The following is a 15238-nucleotide window of genomic DNA, read 5'->3' as shown; positions in this document are numbered from 1 at the left end:
AGCTGAGACTTTTTACAATAATAGGACATTCAATTCTATTGCAGTCCAAAAAAGTTTCAGTGTGGTGATTTCAAAAAAAATCACATTACACGCTTTCTCAATTATACTTTGGGGATATGAGAATGAAAGCTCAATTTTGAAACTCCTCTATCATTTTAATAATTATGAAAATCATAGTGTCTTAAAATATTTCATCTCACTCAAGGTTTTACAAAAGCTCAGCCTCATGAAATGAACATTCATACTCATTCTACACAGTCAGAAGCTGAATTCCGAAGTCGAACCATTGCACTCCAGATGCCTCTTCTAATGCTGGACAACATTCATGCTCATCAGTGATGGCAGCAGATTGGGAAACTTCATATTCTAGAGTCAGATCTAAGCACAACAGCCTAGGCAGGGTTTTCTGCCATGGCTAGAGCTGGAAGTAGGTCAGTCTTCATGATTTCTTTTGTTAAACATGAGGCATTTGTCATCTCCAGCCACAGCCTCTGCAAGTTAATCACTTCTGAGTAGCCCTTCAAAAAGCAAGAGAACCTACTACGATACAGTCACATGAGGTTTGCTCTTTCAGTGGCTGACAACAATGAGGAATCAGAAACAAAACCAGCTGTCCACCAAAGCTGCTCTATCACACCCTTCCTCAGCTGGACAGAAGAGAGAAAATATAAAGAAAGCCTCACAGGTCAAGATAAGGACAGGGAGAAATCTTTCACCAATTACAGTCAGGCAAAATTAAGTTGAGGACATTAATTCAATTTATTACCAATCAAATCTGCAAGAAATAAACCCAAATCCTAAAAGACATTCCCCTCACCCCCCCTCCTTCGTGGGCTTAACTTTATTTCTAATTCCCCAGCGGCACAGGGAGACAGGCAATGGGAGTTCTAGTCAGTTCATTACACGTTGTCTCTGCTGCTTCTCCCTGCTCAGGGGAAGGAGTCCTCACATTCTTCCCCTGTTCAAGTGTGGGGTCCCTCCCACAAGATACAGTCCACCATGAACTGGTCCAACATGAGTCTGTCCCACGGGCTGCAATTCCCTATGAATGTGGGTCCCTTCCATGAGGGCACAAGTCCTGCCAGAAAATCTGCTCCAGTGTGGGCTCCTCCTTCCACAGGTCCTACCAGGAGCCTGCTCCAGCAGGGTAACAGCCTCCTTTGAGCATCCACCTGCTCCAGCGTGGGTCCTCCACGGGCTGCAGGTGGATCTCTGCTCTCCCATGGACCTCCATGGGCTGCAGGGGCACAGATGCCTCACTGTGGTCTTCAACACAAGGAATCTCTGCTCTGGTGCCTGGAGCACCTCCTCCCCTTCCTTCTTCCCTGACCTTGGTGTCTGCAGGGCTGTTTCTCTCACGTATTCCCAGTCCTCTCTCCGGCTAAAGTTGCCTTGTGTTTTTTCCCCCCTGCTGTTAAATACATTACCACAGAGGTGCAACCACTGTCGCTGATGGGCCCAGCCTTGGCCAGCAGAGTGTCTTGTCTAGGAATGCTGCTTGACATGGGGGCTTCTCAGAGAGGACATCCCTGGAGCCACTGCTACCAAAACCTTGCCATGCAAACACAGCTCACCTAGTTAGCATTGCTTATTCAATACCTGAAAGCTGAAGTATTGTTAAATTCCTCATTTCTTGGACAAAAAACCCCATCATACACAAGAAATTTCATATTCACCTTTTGGCTAAGTTTTCCTACAGATTCTTCTGCAAAACGACTTCTCTGAATAATGACTTAATTTCTCCAGGGAGATGTCTCCTTGCTTTTAAAAATAGCTTCTTATGTAATTGTTCTTTACTGACAGTTCTATTAAACTCATACATTATAAAAGCTTGTTTTTAGACATTCTCTAGGAAAAAATTGAAAGTTAAAGCAAGAATTAAGTGTCTTCCCACTTAGATTTCAGTGTAAACCAAAAAAAAAAAAAAAAAATTCACAATGTGGCCCCCTTGATCATATGACAATTAGCCACTGTTCAATTCCTTTCATCACCATCACCTTAATTGCCAGATATTACATACCACCTACAAGAGCTTTTCCATTTCTGCACCTGCTCAAGCTGGCTATTCTATCACCTTAGCAAAAAATACTTCTCCTTTCCAGCACTGCAGGACTAAGTGAGCAAGTATAAAAATCCCATTGCCATCCACTGATTGCCATGAGCTGCAACCTTGGGCTGTAGGGCTTGGAGGAAGAGCTCTTTGCGGGTTTTTTTTCAGTCAGGTCCACCACTAGGTACCATCTAAACCCCAAAACTCATTGCTCTGAAAACAATGGGAGGGGACACTTATTGCATAGGAACTGATATTGCTTCCATATTCAAAGAGGCAAACCCCCATGAATTAACACTGGCAATGCTACTTAACGTTTGGAACAGGTTATCCTACTGAAGGATGTGTTATAAATCCTTGCAACTCATTTGGACTATTGTGACTAGAAAAAAAAAAAAAGGTGCTCAACCAGGCTATCATCCCACTCGGTTCAGTGTGGTCAGGCTTCCCTAATAGTTCAGGACTGATGAGTTTCCTTTCCCCCCACTGTGGGCTTGTTACTAAGAGGAAGAAATGCAAAAGCCCTGTCCTGCCACCTCAACTCAGATTTATTCCAACTACTTTTCCATTATTTGGACAAAGGTAGTAAAGGCAACTTTTACAGACAGTGGCACAAACCAAGTTAGAAAACTGTGGTTATAAATAAAATTCAACATGCAAGAGCTTTTCATTTATAGCTCTCAAATTAGTTTACCAAAACAAATATGACAAATGAGAATTTTAGAAAAAGAAATTTAGCTAAGCGACATGCTCAGAGATGTGTTGCTGACCAGGAACAGAAAGAAATAGGAATCAAACCTACCTGACACTCAGATACTTCTTTCCTTAGTCACTTGCCAGGCCTTCAAAAAGCACAGTATGCAGTTTTTAGGGCTATGCATGAAATCTGATTATTTCCTTATGTTTCTGGCAAGTTGCCTGCATAACCCTCAGCCTAACTACACTGTTCTTGATCTGAAGTGACTGCCCATACACAGCCCAGTGAGGCATTTTGCATATGCTCATTAATGGCTTCTGTTGTATTCTGCCTTTCCCTCTGAAAACTTCCTAAACAACTAACTGTGAATGCCAAAGAGAAAATAGATAATTAGTTAAGAGATAATTTGGAGATTAAATGAGCTTACTGCAAGAAAAATACTAGATATGCCCCATTAATGAGTATTTTGGTCTTCATTAACTAGAAGATATTGACATTAAATAATGTATAACACAGGGATCTTCCAAAGTGTACACTTCAGATGACAATTTCCAAGTAAGAACAGACACTAGAATGAGAGCAGAAACAGAAGTAAACATTCCTCTGATTTCTGTATAAATGTAAAAGAAATAAAAAAATACCAGTTAATTCTTCCTACTGCAGACACAGAGGGGAGCAGCCGGGAGACACCTTAGCCACGGAGATGCCACACACAGGCAGTCTCGGAATTACAGAAAAAGAGATGTATTTCACAAAGTAGTATCTCAGGGGAGTGAATAAATATTGACAGGGCTGAACCTATGTACACTCACAACTCTGCCTTTCAGTAACGCCACCAGAGTTTGTGAACACAGCTACAGCTTCAGTCCTGTAAAAGAACCAAGACCAAAGTGTCCTCTAGTTAAGGTGGTCTAACACCTGAGTTTAGAGGAGACTACATTGCTTCCATCAGTCATTTCTAGACCATTATACCCAAATCCTAACTTTTTTTCATTTCATGTTGCTTGCAGAAAGGAAACCTCTAAACCCTACCACTGTACTGTTAATTATTGTCCTCTACAAGATCTGAAAGGCATGAAGGCTGTGGCTCTCTTAATTTGTCTTGTAGGATCAGCTTTTGCTATTCCAGTAAGTTCTCATTATGCTATTATGGGCACTTAATTTCCCATTCTGTGAATACTGTGTTTTGTGCCATAGACCTATGCAATATTTTTATTAATATTAATATATTTGTCTATTTTAGACCCATCCCGTACACCACAAGCTCAAAACTCATGGACAGAAAACTCCAGAAAAGGTACTCTTCTTGTTCTTTAAACATTAGGAGCTAGCTTACATTATTCATCTCAAATATAAAAAACACATTAGCACATATGTAGTGTTTGGCAAATTCATTTAGGTTAAAAAATTGTAGGCCTCCTCACCCCAAGAATTAGTACCAAACATGTCATGCCTTGCATATCAAACAATTATAAACAGAACAGGACAAAATGTGAAGCTCAAAATGGAAGTTTGCCTTATTTGAAATAAATTACCTTAAATGAATCCCCACATATAATCATTACCCGTATTTATAAAAGCAATAAGCTCCACTGGCAGTTGAAATTGTGGTTTTCACAGCTCCAGTACACAAGGAGGATGCCAATTCCCAATTTATCACACCAAGTGATCATATGCAGTGCCAAACACGTAAGAATTTTAGCCACCATATGCTTCATTATTCACAGTGCAGAGCATTGGGTACAGCTCATCCTGGCAAAGTACCCCGTGGCTAACAAGCCACATTCACAGCCCTGATGGTAATGAGACAGATGATTTCAGCAGCCCTCCCTATGCCGCATATGTACACTAATGACAGAGCCCACAATTTTGCATTCGTGGCTGGCCCAAATTAAAATTCCTTTTTACTGCACCGTTCTGGTGAGCCTTTGTGGTTCAGCCACAAAGGGCCTGGGCTCCAAGCCACTCAGTGTTTTGGAACTTCCAAATTCAGAGTGTGGTCTGTAGCAAGAAATCCAAAATCCCAACTCTGCTGCTAACCTTTTTTTTTTTTCTTAAATTATAAATTATATCCTGCTCAGTACAGCTTTCCAGATTGCATTTTGTATCAATCCAGATTGTGTTCTGAATTATGAAAACCAAAAAAATTAACTTTTCCTAAAGAAGTATCGAGCAGAAGAAACTATGGTATAAGAACTAGTTTGTAGCCTACAGCTGTCTCCCACAACAACTCACAGAAGACACTTGCATCAAAATAAAACATTGCAATAGCCAGTGAATCATCAGCTCCAAGTACATGCAACATCTAGCAAAGGCCAGTTGTCCTCTAACATTAGTTAATCACAGCTACAGTGACTGAAATTTGCCCAACTACCTTCACAAGCAACCGGGTTCTAAGAGTTGATTAAATCCAGGGGACAAAAGTATAATAAAAAGCAGCATCTGAAAGCCACATCCAGGCACATCTCTGCACTAAGGCTGTGGTGCACAGCGAGGTTTCCTGTCAAGACATGAGCCAAATCTTTCCTGAACTTCTGCTTGAAATACAGACACCCACAATAGACAATATTAACGATTGATTTGCCTTGTATATTCTAAATCTATAGAATGGGTAGCCCTTCACAGAAAATTGCTTTTTGCTAAAACTTAGCAACATTTAAATTTTGTACACAGCAGTTTCCAAAATCACATGTAAACCCCACTGTTCTCAAACTTTAATTTTCAAAAGTTTTAGTATCATCTTGAGATGCTTTGTTACACATAGATCACTTTTTAGAAGGGCTTCTAGAAGAGTGCATTCAATTTGGAAAAGCTCTACAATGAATTTCTGTTGGATTTGAGAAAAAGTGCAAGCTCTCTCTGAAAAAGTTAGAGCTGGAACTGACATAGTGAATATATTGCCCAGTACTTTTCCTGCATCAGCAAGTGCACCTGGCAAAAGACAAAGATGTAAAACATTTAGATACCACTTTGACATTAGAAAATAGGATATAGCTGATCTGACAAGAGCCAAATTAGTATTTCTAATACTACCTTTTAAAAAAAATTTGTCTAAGTGTTAGTGGAGTGTTTGTTTCCAAGCAGTGATGAGACTGCCCAAACTAAAGGAAACACTATTCCAGCAACCTGGGTGCCAAGAAGGACTCATCTTTGTAAATAAACCCCCAAAAGCTTTAGAAAAATCAGCAACAGGTGCTATATTGCTGTAAGCAATAAGCAACACTGAACATCAATAGGTATTGTTCAGAAATACTTTAGATATTGCTGCTACTGGAGGTGCCTGGACTTACCCAGCAGCAGAAAGGTAATTGCTGCAGTAAGACATCAAGTCATTTTATTACCTGTTTTCTGCTCCAGCATTTGAACCTTTTCCACTGAAGGTACTAATTTTGCTATTGGCTTGACAGCATAAAAAAAAAAAAAAAAAAGCCACTGAAACACCTATGACTCCTGCTAGTGAGCTTATGACACAGTCATTGTCAGCAAATACAATAATTCCTGATGAATTCAGCTAGGAAGCAATGATGTATAAGACTCAGAGTAGACAAATACATGGAGTATGAAATAGTTAAGATGCAGTGCTCTCCTCAGGAATTACTATCATGACACCTTGTGGAAGGTACTCTCTCTTCCCATGCTCCTCTTCTCCCAGGAGGTAAATGATAATTCTCTCACTGAGGTAAGTCATAATTACTGCAGCCTACAAGTGCCTGGAGTTATGACACTAAATTACTAATGAAACATTTTGAGATTTCATAAGACAACATACTCATTTAGTGCACTGGGCTAGAGTAAGAGGAACATATACAAAGAAAACAAATAAAGGCATTGTCACGCTTTGCAATACAAGGCAAAAATAACACTTTATTAACTTCAAATAAATCCCAAGATTTATGAATCTAGTTGTTAACTTTTTTTCTCTCTCTCTTTTTTTTTTTTTGTTTTTCAAGAGTGAAGATTTCTATCCTGAAGCCTCAAAGGAAGAGAGCCCAGGATATGTAGACAAGGGTGATTTGCTGCCCAGTTACAGAAACTTAAAACCAGTGGTATCAGCACCAGGCACCGAGCACAGGGATGAGCCCCAGACCATCAGGAAACATGGAAGAACTGGTAGCGAGCATCAAGGCAAAAATACCCTAAAAAGCATCAATTTCCTTGCACTGCACAATAAACTGGGTTTGGCTTCTGATAACCAGGACAGTGACTCTGGGAGCAGCAGCAGAGAACAGACCAGCTCTGAGCATTACCAGCTCAGGAGGCATGAGAAACACGGCAACGCAGCCAACAGACACCTTCCAGGCAAGGCAGGACATCCAGTGGGTGCCCTCAGTCTTGATCGTGAGCACAACATGTGGAAATACAACAAAAACACAGTTGGCCTGGCTGAAAAAAACAGTGAAAGCGATGAAGAAGAAAGCATGGAAGGAGAAGAGGACGAGGAGTGGGGTGAAGAAACTGATTACAGAGATATGAAGCACAAAGGCCACCAGAGAAAGCAGGGTGACCGACACAAACGACAGCAAAATGGAAACAGGATGCAATCGGATGAAGTCCTGAGAGATTCCAGCCAACCAATCCGGATAACCAAGAGACATGGGGAGAAATTTGACCTAGAGGAAGAACTGAGGGAGAATAGTCAAAAGAAGCCCTACAAAGGAGTAATCCCCCTCTCTCAAAAAAACCATAATGAAGAACAAGATGACAAACAGGAAAGCCAGGAGGGAAAAGACAATATTCAAGTAAACTATCAGAGTGATCATGACACAGTGGTGAAAATACAAGATACAGAGGACAGTAATGATGACGAGGGCCACGACAGTGGTGATAATGATCGTGAGGAATATCTCAGCAATAGGTGGAAAGAAGCAGCCTATGAGGAAGAGGAGAGAATCCAGAGTAATGACCAGGAGAGCACCAGTACTGAGCATGAAGGGGAAGGAACCACTGAAGATGACGCTGCAGTTCATAGAGAGACTGAGGATTATCAAAACGTCAAGATTAAAGAGTTTATTCACTCTGCATCAGATGATTACAATAATGAGCCACCTAATCCTGACAGCAAGAAACAACTGAAAGTTAGTAGCTCTGTTCAGATCGTGAATTCAATGGAAAGTGAAGATAAGGTAATTTATCTTTAAAATAAAATTGAAATACTATAAAAAGGGGGAGAGAGACCAGTCCCAAATTGAAATTCCTGATGGTTCAAATTATATTTTTGAGAAAAGCAGGTGCAATAACTTGTTAATATGCAGAAGTCTAAACTCCCCCTTTATTCACTATTCATCTGGTTCATCCTGTGCCACTGCATAGAGCATTTAGGTGAATTGTTCCAGAAAGGAGGTGAACACAATTCATGTAAGAGTTCCAGCCCTGAGGGGCTGTGTAATGAAACATGCAAATAAATACGGATATATAGATACAAAACCTGAAACCCAGTCTCAGCTTACTAGGACAGCCTGTTCACTCCTCTCTTGCAGAGATTTTAAATACTACTATACAGAAGCGAACAGCTTGGAAGGCAGGGCTAGACTCCACAGAATAATTATGAGAAACTCAGGCCTTACTGAGTTTCTGTTTCTCCCTCTCCACCTCCTACTTTATTTATTTCCCCAAATAACAAGAGCACGTTAATACCACCAGAGGCTTTATGCTCTTCTCACACATTTTGCACAGCAACCTCTCTCTGCTGCAAGCAGGGCAAAGTGTGCCTCAGTCAGCTCTATATTTGAATCTGGAAGAATTTTGTCCAAGTATTCTTTTTCTTCCCAAGATTTACCACAGCTTCTGTTTATGCCTCTGTGACTGTACAGGTTAAGATTCTGGGCAGTTCCTACGGTGAGATGGAAAGTGTCAGCAACAGGACTGAGAAGGCTCTCCTGGGTAAGCCCCAAGCAAAGCCATCCTGTAACTCCTAACTCTCTGCAGCTGGGGAATCTGCTGGCCTGCATTTCTTTTCTGCCTTTTGCAGCACACAGTTTCACATGACTGAACTGTGTTTGTGCATAATCCTGCATTGTGGTCATGTTCCCAGAGTATTCCCCTTCCATACGCCCCTGGATTTAGTCATTTGTTTGTGAAAAACATTTGTAGACAATGCATAAATTTTTGGGCCAGTCATACAGAGATGAGAGTTACCTTGCATTGAAAGCTTTCAGTTTCAGAACAGTTGTTTGAATTCATCTAGGAGTGGGACAAATACCAGTGCTTGATTCAGCAAAGACAGATGGGATATGTTTCATAAGGAAGCTGGAAGTGAATGTCAGTCCTTAGAGAAGAAATAGATTTTTCTGAGAAAATTATTTCCCCATACAATTCAAACTTGGGAGTGCTAGAATTCTCACCAAAATCCTCATTTAAAGTTTGACTGGATTTATTCAACACAAGATGCAGCTTCATTCTAACATAAATGCACTAGACTCCTTGGTGAATATTGGACTGTATTTTGCTTCAGTAGTATCTGACAAGCACTTGGCTTCATCCCATCACCTCTAACAGTTGCTCCTTCTTGCTATGATTGCTAGACCCATGTCGGAACTTCCACTGCAAAAGAGGTAAAGTCTGCCATGAGGACAAACACGGGAACCCCCACTGTATTTGCCAGGATCCTGCTGCTTGCCCTTCCACCAAAGACTATGAGCATGTAAGTATTTCATATAGCACACAGCACTGGGGAAAACCAACTAAAGTGTTTACAACACATTCCCCCTGCTATTATTTAGAATAATTCTATCCTAAGAAGCATGCGACTCAATTTGAGTGATTTCAATAATTACAAAAGTCAGTATAAAGTACCCAAACTCACTGGCTTTGGCTTGAGGGTAGTATGACCACGTGTAACTACACAGTAACTGATTTGCTTCACTTGGTCTCTCAGGGATTGTAGCTTTTCCCTGTCACTAAAAGTTCTATTTATCTGTTTGATGTTTTAGAGCACAAGCCGAGTACTCACACATATTGAGTGAAATAATCCCGTGGCATCTCAAACTGTATTACTAATGCACAAAAAAATAAATGCAAGTGTTTCAGAACTGCACGTGTAAGTACAGAGTACTAATCCTTCTGTAGGCATCCAACAACTACAATTTTCAATACTTCTGATCACATGTACTCCCTGTGGGTATTCACAACTGCCACACCATATGTCAGTGATACTTTTATTACACACGCCCACACGAGGGCAATAATTTTTCTCAACACAGTGGTGGTGGGGGTGGTTTCGCTTTTCACTTGTCCTCTAGGTTTGTGGTACGGACAACAAGACTTATGATGGCACATGTCAACTCTTTGGCACCAAATGTCGACTGGAAGGCACAAAAATGGGACGCCAGCTGCACTTAGACTATATGGGCTCCTGCAAATGTAAGGCTTGTTTTTCTATGCATTTCTGTTGTTCACCTAGGTATAAAGAGCCAGTAATTTAAACCATCAGCCAGCCCTAAATTACCTTTCTTCCTGTGCTCTGCCACTAGTGCATCAATTATGTGCAAATTAAGACATTCAAACACAAAACATGTCTAAAAACTCACATTTCCTACACTTGAGGACATTAAGTATTAAGCATCCGAAACTTAAAGACATCTCTCCTGTGTTTACACCAATTTGTTGTCAACCTGATCTTCCCCCTGCACTGTCATATATGTTCCCACTAGTATAGCCTCTGAATATTTTTTTAATAACTTGACCAGAAAAACAGTATTTACAGAGTTAAGAAATGAAAATGTCCAGTCCAGACACCCCTGACAAAAACCAAACAAACAAACTTAAAAAAAAATATTTAGATGTCAAATGCAGGAGTCAGATCTAAAAGTCAGAACTGATTTCCAAGCTAATCAACTGCTGCATATGGTAGGAGGAAAGTACACTTCCAGCCAGCATATTCCTTTGCTTTCAAAAACTCTGCTTTCATGCAACTGACTGATAACAGTTTTACTGCACAACTAATGCTCAGAAACTGCACAGATATATAAAGGTTATGACTTGCACAACTGGTTAAGCATGTGCACCAAAGAATCGTATATTTATATTTGAACTCAATAGTTGCATTCCCAATTTAATGTGTTAACAGCTCCATCAATTTTAACTGGAAGTTTGATAGTGAGAATCAAATCTAACTGGGTTCAGAAATGCTCAAATGGGGACCTAACAGATCACCTGTTAACAAAAGCTTTCCTCTTTGGCACAGACATCCCCCCCTGTACTGATTATGAAGTGGATCAGTTTCCCCTCCGGATGCGAGACTGGCTCAAAAACATCCTTATGCAATACTATGAACGTGATCTGAACACTTCTGGAATTCTAACCGAAAAGCAGAGGAATAAGGTCAGCAATCCTTTTCCAATAAGATCATGAAGTTACATTGTTAGAACGGGACTAACCATGTGAAAAAAAGTGATTCACATCTCAAGAGTTCTCCCATTTCCTATGAGCGTATATACCCGTTCTGGTTAAGGTAATTTGGACTCAATTAGATTCACAAGTTGCAAAATACACTTGCATGTCCCCTCACGCTCATTTAAGCTGAGACACATTTCTGCTATAAATGTCCCTCTTGCCCAAACAAATGCAAGCCAAGTGTATTACTTTGAAGTCAGTGTCTCCAGACAAGAGTCAGACAAGTCAGAATTAGGGCACACTTAGATAAATATCATTTGCTTGAGAAGACACGAAACAGCTTCTGTTCAGAGCAGCTTTGTGACAAACCTCTTGGGAAGATCAACTAATACGTGGATAAGGTTAACCCAATTCACGCAGTCAATGCCATTTTCCAAAGGACTTGAGGAAACTAAGCAGTCATAAGATGGATGGTCTACTTATGCAGTAGACCTGCAACATCACACTACATTGCCTTACACTGGAGTGAGCATCTATTGCCATTGCGCCTACATTTTTTCAGGGAAGAATTTATGTCAAGGGAAACAGTGACAGTAGTTTGTTTTTGAAGATATAGATGCCATAACTACCTAAAAAGCCATTATTTAAGTTAAACCAAGACCTGGGCTGCTCTAACTCTGAAGTAGGAAGTACAGGTAGTAGGTCACATCATGTTTATGCAAAATATGCTTGAGCAACATCAAAGACTACTTACACACTTACCAAGAGGGACATGCCCAGAATATCTCATACTAAGCGGTATGAATTAGGTGATTTCAGATACTATTTCACACCTAAACCTGAGTTGCTTGCCACAGGACAGAATATGTGATAAAACTGGCCTAATCTCCTACCAGCCTAAAGCTACTGCCCCCATTAGCTGAGTCTGACAGTTCAGCCACAGGAATTTCACTTCCTTTCTGGTTACTACCAAAGGTGACAGGGAGCGCAACAAAAATCACCTGGTCTACCTGAAGCAGGCTTTTCATGCTGTGTATAGTCACAAACACTAAAACCCATTTCCCCTGTGGTATTTTATCAAGTTTCATTTCTCTGAAACACCTCCTTGCTGGATAGTTCTCTTCAGGGCAGATCTTCATCCTTAAAGAAAAAATAACAATTTCTGCATTGTGTTCAGGTCAAAAAAATCTACCAGAATGACAAGCGCCTTGTGGCTGGTGACCACACAGTTGAGCTGCTCCTGCATGACTTCGAGAAAAATTATCACATGTATGTGTATCCTGTGCACTGGCAGTTTCATCAGCTTGATCAGCACCCTGTTGACAGGTAAAAAACCCAACAAGTCTTTGTGGGCTCAATTCTGATTTGCTGTTTAAACTTGGCCTGTTTTAATTCTCTAAACCACTCAAAGGATTTTGTACATATAGAACCAGTCCCTCAGATGTTAGAAGACAGCATCCTCCTCTTTCTAACACAGAACTTCTTCTCTCATTGTTTTCCTACAGTTATGTCTTAGGTCAGAACTTGCTATCCTCTTGCCTTGCATAATCCTGTATTACACTATAAGTTCTACAGTGTCTTAATAGCTACTAATGCCCTGAACCAGGAAGAAATCCTGAAGCCAAGAGCAACAGGCTAAGTACAGAGTCCTGTCAGTACTAATTCACTAGTGAGGTACTCCCAGTTCTCAACTAATCCCACAGTTTAAGGAGCAGATACGTAAGGCAGCACCAGTGTCACAGTTCAGAGGAAGCTCACAGCTTCTGAGAACACGACCCAGGTTTCAGGCTTTTGGTCATATCACTCAGGATGGGATCCATATTTCAAAGCTCTAGGCCCTCAATACTTCACAACAATCACACCCACTGCCTTAGAACATAGCTAAGCACCTTTGCAAGTTTGATCTTGTAAGGATTAAGAGCAAAACTCTGTAACTGATGAGTTTTGAGCAAGTCGCTACTTGTAATACTAGTAATTACTACACAAGTAATAATTGTTCGATAAAACAAAACTTAACAAACAAATAGCAACTAAAACATTGTACGATTAGTGGGTATTATATATCATCATAATGACCTGGGACAGATTCACTGCAGAAGCACCACAACAGAATCCACTGGGATGTCTCTGATAAAGCCACTGGTGACATCTTCTAGCAGCTTAGAGCATCTTTGATAATCCTGATGATTTGTTAATGAAATACAGCTCTACACACCTGCTCTTTCTTTCAGATTACTAACACACTCGGAGCTTGCGCCTTTGAGAGCCTCCCTTGTTCCCATGGAACACTGCATAACCCGTTTCTTCCAGGAGTGCGATGGAGACCAAGACAAACTCATTGCTTTGAAGGAATGGTGCCACTGCTTTGGGATTAAAGAAGGTAAACATAAACGAACAGGCAGATGTGCCTGACAAAATGTTCCTATCAGGACTAGGCACGTTCTCAGATCACAACGTGAGGCAAAGAAATTGTAACCAGAAGCTCATGGCTGCTGTGCTGAGAGGCAAATGGAAAAGGAATGACAAGACTGCAAAAGGGGCAATGTTCTAATTTTTTTTTTTTCATAAAGACAGGAAAAAGGTCTGCCTCTCCAGAAGCACTCTATTTTATCCCTCAATGCCAAAGGAAAGGTTAAGTGAGCTTGCACTTTTAAATCAGTGGTCAAAGCATATTGATTGAAAATGCATTCAAAGATCTCAAGCCAAGAAGGAAAAGCCACCAAGATCTTTCACTGACCAAGTAGAGATTGATCAGCCTCTAGATTACTATACAAAACACAGACGCTCTCATCACAGTGTAGTCTATTTCACCCAATCTGTCGCTTGCAACACTTGCCCAGCAGACTGTGTGCAACAGGAAGCTTAGGCAAAGGCAGGGACAATTTCCAAATCCTAAGTGGGATAGGTACATGTTTGGTTCAGCTCAATCCACGCTGAGACTTCTTTAGGATAGTAAAAAGTTTGGTACTACTGTGCTGGTAATCTCTCTAGAATTAGGCAGCAGCTGAACAGAAGTTGTCATGATAGTAATTTGAGATTTATGAGATTACTGCATTCAATATAAGGCATGCTTTCACAATCTACCTTCTTCTGATCTAGCCCTGAGTGACAGCTGGACAATACTGCCAGTCACTAAGCAAGGTTTAACAAGGTAGCACAGGTTAATCCCAGAAGAGTTATGTGACAGAAGGTGTTTGGCCTTCAGACAGAATAAATGTGTTCAAAATCCTACTAGCAAGTCCCTAATAATCCCTTAAAAGTAGAGGTCTGATTCTGGTCAGACATACAAAGGCTTCACTCTTCTCAGAATTTTTTCCAGCTCTTCTGATGACAATTTACCAGTCACAACACACAGGTGGAAAAAAGCTGCAAGAACTTATCTTAATACACATGTACTGCTGTCACTGTTTGCTCATTCATAGGGTCAGTCATTTGTGAAGAGGACTCTTGGAAGAATCCCCTTCACAAGAAGGGAAGGGATTCTTGGCTCACAAACAGACCAAGGAGACCTAACACTAGAAACAAGAAAGCACCATCAAGAACAGTCTAAATGAATGGCTCCTGAGTGTGACAGCAGCAACCACACTTGTTTTTTGTTAGGGATAGTGTTCCCCTACATGAGTCCTCTGAAACCTTAGTGTACCTCTTTATTGATCGTGAAACAGCATAAAAATGCTTTTTTGTCATAAAATGTTAATAATGCTTTCTTCTTCTTTGTTGCAGAAGACATAAATGAAAATCTCCTTTTCTGAGCCTGGCTGAACAGATTCCCAGTGCTGCACTAAATCTGGTGAAATATGTGAACCCTCTCTATTTCTGTAATTAACAGCTTTCAAGACAAAGGTAGTGTAAGATTCACTGCATTCTTATCAAATAACACAAGTGCAAAAGATTTCTACACTCATTAACAGCAGAAAAATTTAACTACTCCAGTTGGTTCACAGCTAAACAACCAGTGTTTGCCCTCACATGTATCTATCACCTCTCTGAACCAATAAGTAGTACTAACCTAAAGACTGAGCTGTTCACAAAACTCTTCAGTAGAATTATAGAATTTGGATTTTACCATACACTGAAATGGAACTTGTTTCCTTTATTTACTGTATTGTCAGCTTAACGTTCTGCATAGAAGCCTCAAATAAAACGTCTACCTAGATACA

General features: G+C 40.5%; 1 protein-coding gene across 3 annotated transcripts in view; it reads left to right on the top strand.

Annotated features, from left to right (window-relative positions):
- The window catches only part of SPARCL1 (SPARC like 1), a 16959-nt gene extending 1721 nt beyond the window's left edge, over positions 1-15238 (top strand). The window contains exons 2-11 of one of the 3 annotated variants that reach the window (XM_050338982.1): positions 3758-3875; positions 3991-4044; positions 6698-7870; positions 8558-8627; positions 9269-9387; positions 9986-10106; positions 10930-11066; positions 12256-12404; positions 13389-13458; positions 14802-15238. In XM_050338982.1, the coding sequence (XP_050194939.1) occupies positions 3822-3875; positions 3991-4044; positions 6698-7870; positions 8558-8627; positions 9269-9387; positions 9986-10106; positions 10930-11066; positions 12256-12404; positions 13389-13425 (1914 nt within the window). In that variant the 5' untranslated portion in view covers positions 3758-3821 and the 3' untranslated portion in view covers positions 13426-13458; positions 14802-15238. Of the gene's footprint in view, positions 1-3757; positions 3876-3990; positions 4045-6697; positions 7871-8557; positions 8628-9268; positions 9388-9985; positions 10107-10929; positions 11067-12255; positions 12405-13309; positions 13491-14801 lie in introns of those variants that run through there. The other 2 variants (XM_050338981.1, XM_050338980.1) reach the window with 2 other exon arrangements.

The sequence above is a fragment of the Myiozetetes cayanensis genome, unplaced genomic scaffold (assembly GCF_022539395.1).
Source record: "Myiozetetes cayanensis isolate MyiCay16 unplaced genomic scaffold, myiCay2020 scf75, whole genome shotgun sequence".
Taxonomy (NCBI): domain Eukaryota; kingdom Metazoa; phylum Chordata; class Aves; order Passeriformes; family Tyrannidae; genus Myiozetetes; species Myiozetetes cayanensis.
Note: the sequence above shows the minus strand (reverse complement) of the source record. Positions and strands in the feature narration are given on the sequence as shown.